Consider the following 15,862-nt stretch of genomic DNA (forward strand, 5'->3'; position numbering starts at 1 on the left):
TTGGTCGGTAAACCCGCCCTTAGACCCTTCCCCCAATTTTGTGTTGTATGTGTGAATAGTACAGCTAAGGCTGTGGGTCTTTTTAAACACTGGTCGACCTCTACGGTCTCCAGTACAATTGAGTTTACTGCGAGGCTTTTCCCACATTGCTCCCGTCGTAGAGGGTCCCTCTACACCTGTTCTATTGCGATTAGCTTTCTAATATGGCTACTAACTGGGGCTTAGCATTCGAGAGTGCGGAGGTACAAAACATTCTGGACGAAAATCCCAGTCTTCTAGACAGCATTCAGATCCCGGTCCAAGTGACTAATAACGATGACGGTTGGGCAAAGGTCCTAATCCTTAAAAAATCCCATACCAGGACATCTGTCCATGGTATAATCATGGCACAATACCTTCGAGATAACTGTGCTCCCTCGGGCCTCATTGTTAATAATGCACCACGTCTATTTCTAGATGATAAGGACTTCCTTAAAGACTGGTCAATGATAGCCTGGAGGTGCACAAGGGACTGGCTAGTCCTAATCATTAAAACCGCGAAAAGGGTAGCGGACAAAATACTAATAGAAATTCAGGTACTTGAGGGCCAGATAAAAACCACTCTCAAAAGTGGATTGTTTAAAAAGGGACAAGAAGACAGTGACAAGAATAACAAAGACTTCAAAGAATCCATTTTGTTCACCAAATTAGAAGAATTTAAGAAGGACTTAGCAAAATTCTCTATGGAGAGAGTATATCCATACACGAGTGACACATACACGGCACCAACATTCAATCGAGGCGGCAAAAAGGGTGGCTCGACGTATGGCACATCAAGCTCAGATGGGGCCTCTAGTGATTCAGACACCTCACAAACGGGATCTGCTGATCAAACTTCCAGAGGCCGAGGAAATAGAAGAAATTGGAGGAATGGACACCAACCACAGAACTTCAACAATTTCCAACCGTGGTGGCCGGCTAACCCTTGGATGTTTGGACCAAACTGCCCTCCCCAAATGGGCCCTCCCTTCTGTCCCCCCCAAATGCAACAAGGCCCTGGTTCCTTTCCTTTTTTAGGGTTTGGCCAGAGACGAGGCAGGGGCAGGAGGAGGCAAGGAACAACGACACAACAGGTCCACTGGAATACGAACACCCCACAGCAATCGAGAATGGACCTGCGCAGCGGGAAGAAAGTCCCACAAGACACCGCAGGGACAAGCAACCAGACAGCCTCGTGATGAACCTGAGCTCATATGTACTCTCTCCCAACGAAGAGCGCCTTTTGAATAAAGGCTTGGGCTTTGTGGCAACCCAGAAAGGGGATCCTTTCACTGCCCAAATCGAATTAGCCAAGCTCTTCAGAAAAATAAGATTGCACTATTTCTTTTCTAAACCAGTAAACATGGGCACTGCCATTGAAGACAAAAATACCGGACTGAAGAAGCCATCTACGTTTAATCCACCAAGTGCTGTTTTACCTCCTAAGGTTTTGACTTTCGAAACAGCCGTGGAAAATGATATTACACGCCTCTACAAAACAGAGACTAAACCTTTCATGAATCTCTCAAGAGACGAACAGTTGGCTCTGCGTTCATTGTCATCTAATGACAGGATTACCATTAAGCCTGCCGATAAAGGCGGTGCAACTGTTATCTTAGACACTGTGACATACAGAGAGGAATGCCTCCGGCAGTTGAGTGATCGGAAATCTTACCTGCCACTGAGAGAAGATCCCACAGAGAAATTACAATCCAAAATAAGCCACCTGGTAGAGGAAGCAACAACTGAGGGTTGGATAACACCACAGGAAGGACAATACCTAGTCACCAAATACCCCACGATCCCGTACTTCTATTGTCTTCCAAAAGTGCACAAACCACAGAGGCCACCACCTGGTAGGCCCATTATTTCAGGGATTGGCTCGGTTTTGGAACCTCTCTCGACCTTTGTCGATCACTTCTTGAATCCCATGGTCAAGGCAATGCCCACGTTCCTGCAAGACACGAAAGATGTCCTTAGACTCCTTCCAACAGTACAGTTCAATACCGATACTGATATCTTAGTATCGTTTGACGTAGAGTCTTTATACACGTCAATCCCGCAGACCGAAACCCTTGAAGTGGTAGGTGCCTTGTTGGAACAGAACAATCACCAGTCCATCACTCCAACACACTTTATTATGCACCTAGCTGAAATTGCCATGAAAGAGAATTACTTTCGTTTCGAGGATACCATCTACCTGCAAACATCTGGGACCAGTATGGGCAGTGTTTTCGCGCCTAGTCTGGCGAACCTTTACGTCCACCATTTTGAACAGCAGGAGGTCCTAACGCCCGCCAACCCATACCTACCATCATTATATGTATGGAAACGTTACATTGATGACATCCTGGTGGTGTGGCGAGGCACGGAAGAAGACCTAGTGTCATTTCATGGATGGCTGAATAGCAAGAACGTCTACCTCAAATTCACCATCGAGTTCAGCAGGACATCCTTGGCTTTCCTTGACCTGAGGCTACATGCGACCCCAACTGGTATCGAATCTGAGCTTTATCGGAAGCCGATGGCAAAAAACGCACTATTGCGATATGACAGCTGCCATCCACGAGCCCTGAGGGACAACTTGCCCTTCGGCCAGTTCCTCAGAGTTCAAAGAAACTGCTCCAACAAAGAGTCTTTTGAGATCCACTCTAAAAATCTGGAGGTTCAATTGAATGAAAAAGACTACCCAAAGAGAATTATCCGACAGTCTAAAAAGAGGGCGTCTAATAATAACAGAGAGTCCCTACTAGAAATACTCCCTCCCAAAGAAAAGACCAACCGTATTGCCTTTGTCAATACTTTTAACAGCCGATCGAACCAAGTACAAAAGATCATAAAAAAGCACTGGTCGATCTTAAAAATCGGAGGTGATGACATCGCTTTACCTATCTTCGCCTTCAAAAGAGGACCCAACTTAAAAGACCAATTAGTCCACACACGCCCAAAAAACAAGGAGTCAAGACAAGTGGGCACTTTGTGGGACTTACCTCCTGTTGTCGGCCATTACCCTTGCGGAGCATGTACTGTCTGCCCTCAAACCTGTAAATCCACCGTGGTCGACATGGGCACCAATCGCCCATGGACCCAAAATAAATTCACTAACTGCAACAGCAGTAATCTTATCTACTTGATAACGTGTCCGTGCCCATTGCGTTATGTTGGGATGACGACCAGGAAAATACGAACACGGATACAAGAGCATAAGAGTACAGTGCGATGCCGAAAACAGGCTACCCGTCTCACTGCACATTTTTTGGAGAAGGGACATGGCCCCGAAGACTTCAGCTGGACTGTCTTGGAACAACCCCACATTCCTGATTCGTGTCCTGACATCAGTCGCTTTCTGTTCAAAATTGAACAGAAATGGGTGTACCGTCTGAACAGCGACAAGGAGGGCCTCAACGAGCCAATACCCTGGATGTCCCTCTGATTGTTGTTATTACATGCTTACACTCTCAATCGCTTCATCTCTCACCATGAATCCTGACATGATTAAGTTATATTTATATTCAGCTTAGGCTGTCGCCAGATGTTCCAATCCATCTATACCCATGCCTTTGATATACTAACAGAAGCCCCCATAAAGTCATCGTTTAAACGAATACGCATGCTGGTGATTAAATTAACCATTGGGTAGTTTTCAATATTACTAATGATTACCAACATTGGCACATAATAATATTGCTATCCTCATGTGCAAACATCACCTAAAGACTGGTTACATTGATTTAACCGCTTAGAACTACATTACCCAGCTTTCCATGCATCACGTGACCGCATTGGATCACGTGATGCTGTTTGTTCTGAGCCCGAATGTGCAAGCATCACCTAAAGACTGGTTACATTGAATTAACCGCTTAGAACTACATTACCCAGCTTTCCATGCATCACGTGACCGCATTGGATCACGTGATGCTGTTTGTTCTGAGCCCGAATCTACATACAGCTCCCGCTGACAATCGCCGGCGCCCCCCCAGACAGTACAGATGACTGCCGGGAGACCCCGACGGACAGGTAAGCGGGCCGCACAGCGCTCGTTTCCTGGCGCGCTCGCCGCAAGCCTGTTGTTGCCCATGCGAGAAGCAGCGCTGATCTCAGAGCGTACTCGCTCTCCGTTCTACCGCTAAGCCGTAAATCCTTTGCAACCACTGCCTGACGCGATGTGCTAACGAGTCATTACTTAATTCCTAGCCATGACTCTGATCGCTGTGGCACAATACTGGCGGGTCACCCTCAATTAATCCACGCAGCACTTAGTGGGTCTACTTAGTTACTCTTTGCCTCTGCGTAAACTCTTTTTTCCTTTTGTCCTTTTTTCCTTTGTTGGAAAACCTGTAAAAGTGACTCATTGTTTTTAGAGCGGTGCTCCTTATACCTGCGCTGCAGCCAGGTGGGGTGAAGCCTCTCAACCATCATATTTGGGTGAGTGTGTATATGGGAATCCATGTCCCATTATGTGTGAATGTGCTTCCATCACACTATGGCAACTATTTGAGTATGAATCACTTATGCTCTTTTGTCTTTTTGTTTGTATGTCTTTCTGTTTGGATCCGATGCCACTGGATACTATGCATTAACAGTATACGGTTGAGTACACCTGGGACTTTCAGGTGATATTTTTTCATTTATTTATTATTATCTATTAAAGCAGTAGTGTTACTCTAACTATGTCCTGAAGAATGCATTTGAAACTCTGTTCTATGTAATGCAGAAACATGTTGACCACTTAGTGCGGTTATTATTTCAAACCCGCACTTGCACCTGCGTTTTAATCTTAGGGATTGGGAGATACTAATAAATTCTGTTCTTCTACCCAATTCACCTAATTTTATTAATACTCCTCACTTTTTCACCCTCATCACCATACACTGCTTTTTTCGGTAGCCACTATTAGTTCTTGTACATAACATACTACCCACTTGCCACATTTATCGGTCACGGTAACATCTGACCAGCCGTTTTGTCTCCTGGGTAAGGAGAACCCAAATGATGAGAAAGAGGGCGGTACAGTGTGGCTTCTGATGGGAACTATTTTCTCCATTTGCTCTTGAGCCTTGACTAGGCCTGCAGTCACTAGCTTGCATGAAATTCTCACTGGTGTTTTTTGCGTAGTTTTGGTTTCGTGATCCATTCTGTCTGACTTACTATTACTTCTTTGACCCCCAGGTATTATTTGTTGTTATAATATTGTGTTTGGGGCACATACCTGGTTGGTCGGTAAACCCGCCCTTAGACCCTTCCCCCAATTTTGTGTTGTATGTATGATTGGTTGTTGCCATGTTGTTTCTTGACTACTTTTTTCCCTGTGGTTCATGGGAAATTTAGTCTTTGTTTACCTTTGTGCTGCTAATGGAAATAAAGTGAAGAAAGAAGGCATAATCCTCGCCTCCGAGTCCTTAATAGAATTTAAACCTTCTGTTACGTTAGCTAGTAAATTTTTCATTCCTCATCACGGAGAGTAAGCGATGTATAGTGCAATCACAATGCAATACATAACCTATACTAAAACTAATATCTTAACTCTCTGCAGTCAAACAGAGTATAGTTCACACAGGCGGCCTAATAATCTTTTCTGCTTGACTCTCATGTTCACATACAACAGAACTGCTGACGGTCATATCCATCACCCAGTAGTGTACTTGTCCACAGAAATAAACCACACATTACCTCTGAACAGGTGTGGAATAACTGAAGAGATCTGCCTCCAACCGCTGGGCAGTGGACTCTTAATTTAGTCCACCACTGCAGGTCCTGACTAGCTACATACTACGGCCACTTCTTGGCATCTCACAATGACAATCAGATTTGGGATGAAATTTAACAAAGTCTATCCCAGCAGATCTCTCCACCACTTTACCCTCTAACCTAGCCTGTGCCCGCTCATGACCATAAACGTTAAATAAAATAACTCTGAGTAGATAACCCAGTGCAGTAACCAGCTAAGTGAATTATGAACATAAGAAATACCAACAAGTGACCACCTGCAGAGCTGGTCAAAGCTGCCAGCTTATTAAACACCATAGACTGCATGCCTGTCTCTCACACTTCCTCATCCATCACACTGCTAAGCGTTGTCACATAACACAATAACCGCATCTCCGCAGTTCTCATGCACAACTGAGGTTCAATGCTAACCATATAGGCAAGCACTTCAGCCCCCGCATAGGGTAGCAAGCACTATATAAATGTAAAAACACAATACAATTCAAATGGATCCAGAAGTTCTCATGACTCCTCATCAAGATGACAGCTGGAAGACCACGACATGTATTTATGCATAGTGAAATAGTTATATTTTTTCATCTGATAAAATATAGTTTAAGAGCAGGGAATTGCAAAACCAATTACAAATTAATACATTTCATAAATATTACAGATATCTTTTAATTTCAGGTAAATCTATCTGCCACTAGGAAAACTTTATATAATATTTTATTAATGTATCCATCGGTTTAGAAAAATAATGGTTGTTGTAAGCATCTCTAGTTGCGCATGTGCTGGAAAGGCTCGGCACGTGACAGAGAGCATCTCCTGCCAAAAAACAATTTAAAAAGTTCGCTTTTTATTAACATCACCCTATATAGACCACATGAGTCCACTAGCTCCAGTCCATACTCTTTTTAGAACTGCTGATTTCACATGGGTGAAAGGCTGTCTTATTATGTTGAGGTGCAGGTCTGAGTGGAGGTGACAGTATGGTGCAGAGAAACAAAGTTAGAAATACACTTCTAGCCAGATGGGTTCCTAAAATAGCATTTGCAATGCAATCGGTCTCGCCTTTTGGACCTTATATGTATTTAGCTATGCAGCACATTAGCCTGGGTGCTGATGCATCTACTGTTCTTTAACATAGTGGGAAAGTAAGCACCAAACTGCGTGACATGCCAGGTATGGGAACACATGGAGAGAAATATTGCCTTTCAGCAGGAAAAGGTATAGTCCAAAGCTCTATTTTTAATATAAAATCAGGGCCTTCGGTGGTCATATCACTAAAAATACAAGATTTGAAAAAATATATAATTGTCCACGAGTGCTCGTGGAAGACCATTTCTATGGACTGGAATCTAGAGAATGCTAAAGTGATTCTAGTATTTTTGACCTCTGCTGGTCGTTTTCTTTCAAGACAGTTAAATAGAGGCAGTTGAACAAGCAGAAAGCAATTCTGGTATTTTACTGACCTCTTCTGGTCGTTTTCTATCAGGACAGTTAAATAGAGGCAATTGAATAGAGGAAAAAGTCCCTAAGCTGAAGCAGACAAGTCCTAGGGCTGATCTCCAGAGCCCACAAATTACTTACACATATAAGTATATAATAAAGTATATACAACAGGTCTCGAATGCTCGACTTAAAAATAAGCCTGATGTATGGCAGCACATTAGGGACATAGTTGCTCTCTGAGTTTCATGCCCTGAACTATATTGATTGCTGAGATATTAAGGTTAATAATGGCTATTGCTGTCTGGGGAGCTATTAGACCAGTCCTTAGCAGATCAATACAGTCTTATTTGTGAATGCAGGTTATAGATAGAACGTTGTTCCTGAGGTGAGATACAGCCTAATGTTCATAGCAGTTTATGGCCAAAATCGATCCTAGGGATATTTCTACTGTGGTGTGAAGTAGACTATTATGATATTTGTAGAAAGAGGCATTATTGTGTGGGATATGAAGAGACCTGAGGGTCATTGCTTCATGAAAAGCAGTGGAACCCGTGGAAAGTTACAGTACTTCAAGACTTACCTCGTATATATTAAACAAACATCACCTAAACTAAATGGATACCAACACCCCACTGTGTAGTGCCCCAGGGATCATATGCCTCCATCATCCCTGTGATGACTTCAAAATCCATCCATCCAATCAGCTGATGACATCCTACTGTACCTGAATGTTTCTGTTATGAACTGCATTGGAGAACTTGGCCTGCCTTACCCTCTTTCAGAAATGGATTTTAGGCATCCACCTAATTCTCAACTCTGCCCAATCCAAATCCCTCCTTTCTGCAAACTGAAGCAAACAAGCAGAGAGCTAACATTGCCTATCCAACATGAAGCAAACACTAAATGACTTCTGTTCACCCCTGATTCCTAAGGATCCAAGACAACCGAGTAGTGCTGACACAAAAAAAGCGAAACCCTACTTGCCTGATGCTAACCTTAGAAAGGCTGGCCAAGTTCTGATCCTCTTGCTCCTGGATCAAGACAGTGCCCTGCTCATTGGCTTTCCTTCTCCTCCTCCATCTTTACCGAGGAGGAATCCTTCATTTTGCTGCCTGTCCTTGCAATGGACTGAAAATCCCAATGGCAGCGCCTTCAGACTTGAACCACATTTCAAACATTCTGGAATGGCTGGAAAGCTATACATTGCAAGCAGGCATGTTTACTAACTACTGTGGACCTCCTTAACACAAATAGATACTATATGAACAGTTTCAAAATTGGAAGCCAAGCATTCTCTGTATACATTCATAGAATCTGGAACAACATTCGTCCTCGCACCAGGCTCTCACAATCACATGATTTAGAAAGGAACAAAGACTTTCCTCTCTCTAATGAGTATTTAATTGACATGCATTAAAGCCACTCGATCTACCAACCTCAACCCTTCTTCAAAATGTAAACGCTGCTGTACAGTTGTACACAATGTTGAATTGTACCCTCACCCTGGACTCTCCCAATGGCATATTGCGTTCTACTGCGTTTACTTACGCCCCGGATATATAAACACTGCATACATAGATATAGGTCTGCTTCTCTAGATGTACTAAAGTGTAAGATACAAATTCTTGGAGGAAGTCACTCTGATCACCTCTTTCTGGATACTTTTAAAATTCTAGTTTGTCTTAAATGTGCTTCTTTGTTCCAACTCTCTTTAATTCTGTGTTAAAAAAAAACAGGTTATTCTAGTTTTTGAATGTTATTTATGTCTTTCTACACAGCTCTATTTGGTGTATGTGGGTCTTCTCTTTGAGAGTTAATATATAGATGTGTCCTAAACCAGTCAGCCTGTCATATGACAATCTATAAGTGAGGTTCATCATAAAAACAATGCACACCTTATTTAGCGATCTCTGTTTTTATATTTCATTTCCCATATAGCAAAACGTGCTTTTTATCGACCCTCACATTTGGGATTTAATTCTGAGGATTTTTCCCTCATGTCATTGAGTCTTACAATTTATTTCTATGAGTATCTTCCCTTTTCTTCTTCATCCTTTCGTTTTTCACCACCCTTTTGCACTTTCTGAGCTCTAATATACTTTAATCTGCTTTTGCTATCATTCTGTTCAGTGGTGCTGCACCTCTTCGTCCCTGCCAATGACCCACTTCTTGCTATCTTTTGTTTTCTCTTCACGTTTCTCTCTTATGTCTCATAATTCTTCTCCTCACAGACATTTGCCAGCATTGTCTTTTCATCAGTCATTACCAGACATCATTTTTAGATTCCTATTCTTATCTTTACATGTTATTTAGTTTACTTGTTACTTATGCATTCTTGAAGGCAGTTGTTTTATACTACATTGCTTTTTCCTGGAAACACCTCTCTTGTAAGTCTACTTTCAGAATGATAAGATGAAACACCTGCACTGTCTATCTTGAGGTTTGGGGTGTATGTCCTGTCCTATCGCAGCCTGCCGGTCCCTCACTCTATTCTGTCTTACAGAGGCCTGCTGGGCGGGCACGTTATGGCAAAGATGTTGAAAGAGCGAGGACAGCATATGCAATGGTATGAAGGGGAGCTTCTTGATCTTGCGACAGATATAGGATATCGGCTCCTACCAGCTTTTAACACTACCAGTGGGCTTCCATATCCCAGGGTAAGTGGCTTCATTTGAACCTTGTTTAATACTGTGTAGTCAGAGCCTCCAATCGCTTGACTTGCACCCTTAATTAAGCAAAGAATTGTTGGAGCTTAAAACTTCAAGCTGCCGCACAAGGGCCTCCCATGGTCTAGAAGTCTCTATCAAATTATTACAGCCATAGGGATCATGTTGCCTATGTTTTTCTATACAAGGGAAAGTTCAAGATAATTTGAATGTGAAGAATGATGCTAGCAATTTTATCCTATTGAATTAAAGGCAATGATTGGATGAGGAGAATGAGAATCATTGCTGCATTGTGCTTGAATTGACCGAACATTCAAATGTTTTCCTACCCAGGTGAACCTGAAGTATGGTGTTTTTGGCCCGAATTCCCGCACAGGTACTGAGTCTGATACCTGCACGGCCTGTGCGGGCACTATGATTTTGGAGTTTGCTGCTCTCAGCCGCCTGACGCAGGACATGGTTTTTGAGGTGAGATTTCGTGAGCTCTCCTAAGCCCCCCCCCCCCAATAGTTCATTTCACTGTTTCTTTACTCCGTCATGTGAAGTGACTATTGTAGAGGACCTGCAGTTCAGCGAACACTTCCAGGGCTTCTCAAGGGCAGGGCACTGCTGCAGAGCTCTTGCGGGTGGGGTGATATGCTCGGAGCGCTCACATTTGATGCTGGCTTTTATGGAGTTCCTCCAGGTAATTTCACCCTCTGAACTGCTTCTCCTAGAGAAGCTTAGTGCACCAAGAGTTGATCTGGTGCTCATAGAGCTCCTGTAGGTAAGGTGGCTCACTTTGAGCTCCTATAAGCAATGCTTTCTGAGCGCCTACAGATGGAGTGAAGATCTCTGAGTGTCTGCCGATGAGGTGTGGCTGTCAGAGCTTCTGCAGATGTGGCAGCTCTCTTAGTTCTACTTGAAGTGAGGTAATATTCTCAGAGCTCTTACAGGTGAGGTGATGCACTCAAAGAACCTCAAACTGATTCTGTTCTCTCCAGGAGCTCCTACAAGCAAGGCAGTGGTATTGTGGCTTCTGAAAGTGATGTGCGGCTCCTAGAGCTTCAGCAGGTGAGGTGTTGCTCTTGGAGTTCCTATATACTAGGTGATGTTCTTACTGCACCTAGTATGAAATTGCACTTAAGATCTTTTACAGCTATTGGAATATCAAATAGAAGGTGAATAATCCTCCGTTATTGAGCCGAGCACAGACTTTTACAAGATTGCACATGTTGTTCACAAATTCGGCAAATCCGAGTAAGACGAAGACACTGTTGCCCAACATCTGGTATGAGTTATGCTTGCCACTAACTATAGTGATTGGGTCGGTATCTGGTTGTTACATTGGTACCAACCCTTCAAAACCCTTTACATCATTGTCGTGCTGGCGATCTATTGTAATCCTAGTTAAAGCACCATCGCCTCTTAAAGAAAAGTAAATCCCAAATTCCCAATAGAAGGTGGGAGGAAAGTGGTATTGGAATACCCAGGGCCTGAGTGTTATTCTTGCGTTCCATGACTTGGGAAAAGATACAGTGAAATACGCTAAACAGAAAGTGATGATGCTTTCGCTGGTGGTGAGGAGACCATTCCTCCCACAGAGAATGTGAAATGGCTACTTCTTGCCTTTGGTTTATGTTGTTCAGGATATGACCGTGATTCACAATAAAGTGGCTCCTGTTTCATGATGGGAAACAGTGAGCACTTTTCAGCAATCAAGCTGGTGTCTTAGGATTGTTTGTGATGTGCTTTGATGTCTGGAAGCTACAGAGTCTTTCTGCTTCCTCCTCATTTAGGACCATGCACGGAGGGCTCTAGATGTCCTATGGGAAAAGCGACAGAAGGGAAATAACCTTGTAGGAACAGTTATTAACATTCACAACGGAGACTGGATCCGAAGGGGTAAGTGAAAACGAAAATAAGACTGAAATCATTGTTTAACTTTTTTGTTTTATTTTGTTTGGAAATGGACTCTCTCTACACCATCGTTAATGGTCATATGGATGAAAATGAACTACAAATCTAAAGAATATACACCAAGTGGTATTAGCTTTAGTAGTGGACATTTTATCCTAATTTTATATTCTCTTATTTTTTTTCAATAAATAATATGAAGGGCAACATTGTGTGTTGGATGCATTTACCTAATACTGCAGGGCTGACATATATAATCAATTATGCCTCTATATCTCCATTTAGAGTGCAGTGTGATGTTTTAACCTTAACTGGTACAAGTATAGAGTTAAAAACCTTTTTGCAGGGTTTGTGCTGCTTTCACCGTATGTGAAACGATCAAGACTAGAAGTGACGTGGAAGTACTGGAGTGCAGGATACCAAGATTGCTTATGTTGGCGAGGCTTGGTCACATATTATGTGACTTGCAGAATAGCAACAAGTATGACATTGACAGTACTGAGTTTTGTAACAATTGTGCAGGAACATAATTGAACATATGATGGAAGCGATGACGCAGGTCATGTCACACCCTGACCTAAGCAGGCTAATGTTCATGGGTGAAATCTGCAATGAAGGTCAAGATTTTGGTTCCCAAGAAGCTACCATAGCCTTCCATCCTTTCAAGGTCATGTAATTTGAGTATCATTAAATCAGGTAATAGTAAAACCTGCTATTTTTCAGATCATGGAACTGACAAAAGTGCTGTATAAAATGATAGACACAAATAGTAATTATAAAATGTGAAGTCCGTATAGGATGTTTGGCATTGCCATACTATGATGCAGTAAGGCACAATTCTAGTGGAGAGCGGTATATGAGGAGCTGTCTTTATTGGAGGACATTTTGTGCCTTGATATTTTATAGAGGGCCTATATGTCTATTTGAAGGCCAATGTAGATGGATTTGATGTGAAACTTGGATGTGGAGCGTGAGGCATTGTTCATGGATTCTCTTTGCTTTCTTATCTTTTCTAGATAGCGGCGTTGGGGCAGGAATTGACTCCTACTATGAATACTTGATGAAAGCCTACATCCTTCTTGGAGACGATACCTACCTGGAAAGATTTAATGCAGTATGTGTGCTACCTTTGACTTTACATCATTAACTTTAAAGTTAGTATAAGGAGAAAACAAGCCTTACTACTTTGGAATTCTATTAATCTATTGAGAGCACATTCAAGAGATCTTTTCTTGCTTCCTAACCAGATGTTTTGGAGAAAATACTAAAGATTTTGAATTTAATTTCCAGCTTTTAATTTGTTCTTGTGCCCTATTTTCTTCCCTTGCTTTCTAGCACTACTCCTCCATCATGAAGTACATCAGCCAGCCTCCGCTATTGCTTAATGTTCACATGCAGAATCCAACCGTCAGTGTTCGCAGCTGGATGGATTCACTTCTTGCATTCTTCCCAGGGCTTCAGGTACATTTATGGGGGATCTGCAGCATGCTTTAGGATGTGGAAATGTGCCTACTTGAGAGTTTCAGCTGATAGGACTGTCTAGTGAATTAATTCCCCATCACAATCTTAGATTCTTGCATACCAGCTACATGGAGCTGAATCTTGGTGACCACAGTTTTTCACTTTGTCCGTTCAAAGTTTTGTCTCAGAAAAAAGCTAATATCCTTTAAGAGAATTATTTTTCCTTTCTGCCTTACATTTTTCAGTGGCATACAGTTGGATGTCGTGGGCTTTCAGCTTTTGCTTTGTTCTGTGTACACATAGGTTTTAAAATCAAACACAAAAAAACAGATAAAGAGATTATGCATTACCTCTTTGTAAGACATACTGCCTAATTACTTCCTCCGCATGCCAGGTGATATTCACACATACTTATCTCTTCAAAAGCTTAAGTCTGTCAACGGGACTTATGTATTTTGACACACGGGTCTTCTACTTTGCATCGGTCATTCTTGCATTTGTCTGTATTCTACCACTCCATTGTTTATTCAATGTTATTTAGTTCTCATCATCCAGAACTGAACCCCTCTGTAAGACTTCCGTCAATTCCATTTATTTCCCGAATGCTTCCTGTGCATAGCCATCCCCATTACTGCTAGCAGAATCCATTTTCCTTGCATATCTTCCTCCTGTCACCTGCTTCACAGATATTCCAACACCTCTGCCATCACAGAAGGAACTATGTTTTCCAGTTACTAGGTATGGGTTCCAAATTCACCATTTCCACAACTCCCTACTAAATTACACTTTCAATCTATGCACATCTTACTATATCACTCTAGACAACATCAATCTCTTCTAATACAACATAGTCCAATTTCACAAGCACAAATGCACCTTAAATGAATTTACAGCCTTGCTATAAGTAGCTCTGCTGGTATATTATAATTTGGTTAAAATAATCTAATGCGTATTGAAACTCAACTACCCATATTGAGGATTGTGAATATCCTTTTTCACAAAGCCTTTACAAAAACACAATCTCTGTGCTCTTACTGCACAGCGTTTTTCATTATCTTATCTACACCAGCAAACACCCTTCTTATGATGTACTATGGGGTGTTTTTTTATTCATGCAGTATTTCCATTAATACCATCTAAGGCTGAAAATACGGACTGAGTGAGATGACTACAAAAGGAAGAGAGTCCTTCTTTTGTTTAAAAACCCCTCACTCACCAACCTAGTTGGTGACATGCTTCATCATCGGGGTCCACCCTGACAGCCGAATGCCATCAGGGTGTGCTGCGACACCTGAATTACAGTGGAGCGGGTATTTTGTGTGTGAAGTGAACAAAAAAATGTTAAAAATTGTCCTGGTATCCTTGTGTGAAAAAGAATTTTATTTGCAAGTTACTGGACAATATTAAAATCAAGTGTGTGGATACAGAGAGGTATATTATGACCGTGTGTATCACTATGTGTGGGTCAGGGCTACCTGTTTCAACCCATTGTAGGGAAATACCGGGTTTTCATCAGGACCAAAAGGAGGAAGGTGGGTGGTCAGGACACACTAACGACCTGCCAGTCCTAAATTCCTCTAGACTGTTGACAAAAAATCTGTCACAGTCGGATACTCACACTCAACTGGGGGTGAGAAAAGCAAAAAGACTCCTGTTATGGGTCTTTTGGGCTTCACGGGGTGGAGGGAAGGAAAAAACCTCAAAATGTAACGTATTAGTTACTGCGTGGTTTGATCGCCAGGTACCTACTCGCCTCTCCGTGCCTCCCCGCTAGGCCCAAAAGACCCATAACAGGAGTCTTTTTGCTTTTCTCACCCCCAGTTGAGTGTGAGTATCCGACTGTGACAGATTTTTTGTCAACAGTCTAGAGGAATTCAGGACTGGCAGGTCGTTAGTGTGTCCTGACCACCCACCTTCCTCCTTTTGGTCCTGATGAAAACCCGGTATTTCCCTACAACGGGTTGAAACAGGTAGACCTGACCCACACATAGTGATACACACGGTCATAATATACCTCTCTGTATCCACACACTTGATTTTAATATTGTCCAGTAACTTGCAAATAAAATTCTTTTTCACACAAGGATACCAGGACAATTTTTAACATTTTTTTGTTCACTTCACACACAAAATACCCGCTCCACTGTAATTCAGGTGTCGCAGCACACCCTGATGGCATTCGGCTGTCAGGGTGGACCCCGATGATGAAGCATGTCACCAACTAGGTTGGTGAGTGAGGGGTTTTTAAACAAAAGAAGGACTCTCTTCCTTTTGTAGTCATCTCACTCAGTCCGTATTTTCAGCCTTAGATGGTACTCCTCTTTTGTTTTTGTAAAACTTTGGAACTAGGGGACCAGGAGTACACTCCGTTCGCTTTCCGCGAATTGATCCCTTACTCTCTCTTTGTTTAACTGTATTTCCATTAATGCCACAGTTTTTCTGTGCTACCTGGCTCATCCACAACCAACCACAGTGGGTTGGGTTTGTCCCATTTCTTCAGTTTATGATGATTAAAACTTTTAATGCGTTTTCCCGAGTGTTTTGACTGGTACACCCAAGTTGTAGTATCCTTGATCCCGGGCTGCTGTACCTTCCTACTTCACACCTCAGGAATATGTCTGTCTGTGAGCAGTTAATCTTGATGCCTGAAGTAGGGAGAA

At 42.4% G+C, this 15,862-nt stretch overlaps 1 protein-coding gene across 1 annotated transcript in view; it reads left to right on the forward strand.

Moving 5' to 3' along the window:
• LOC144754327 (ER degradation-enhancing alpha-mannosidase-like protein 3) overlaps window positions 1–15,862 on the forward strand; it is a 229,802-nt gene that overhangs the window by 97,320 nt on the left and 116,620 nt on the right. The window contains exons 6-10 of the mRNA XM_078642005.1: window positions 9,683–9,836; window positions 10,179–10,313; window positions 11,624–11,729; window positions 12,758–12,855; window positions 13,077–13,202. Of these exons, the coding sequence (XP_078498131.1) occupies window positions 9,683–9,836; window positions 10,179–10,313; window positions 11,624–11,729; window positions 12,758–12,855; window positions 13,077–13,202 (619 nt within the window). The remainder of the gene's footprint in view (window positions 1–9,682; window positions 9,837–10,178; window positions 10,314–11,623; window positions 11,730–12,757; window positions 12,856–13,076; window positions 13,203–15,862) is intronic.

Source organism: Lissotriton helveticus, chromosome 5_1 (assembly GCF_964261635.1).
Source record: "Lissotriton helveticus chromosome 5_1, aLisHel1.1, whole genome shotgun sequence".
NCBI lineage: Eukaryota > Metazoa > Chordata > Amphibia > Caudata > Salamandridae > Lissotriton > Lissotriton helveticus.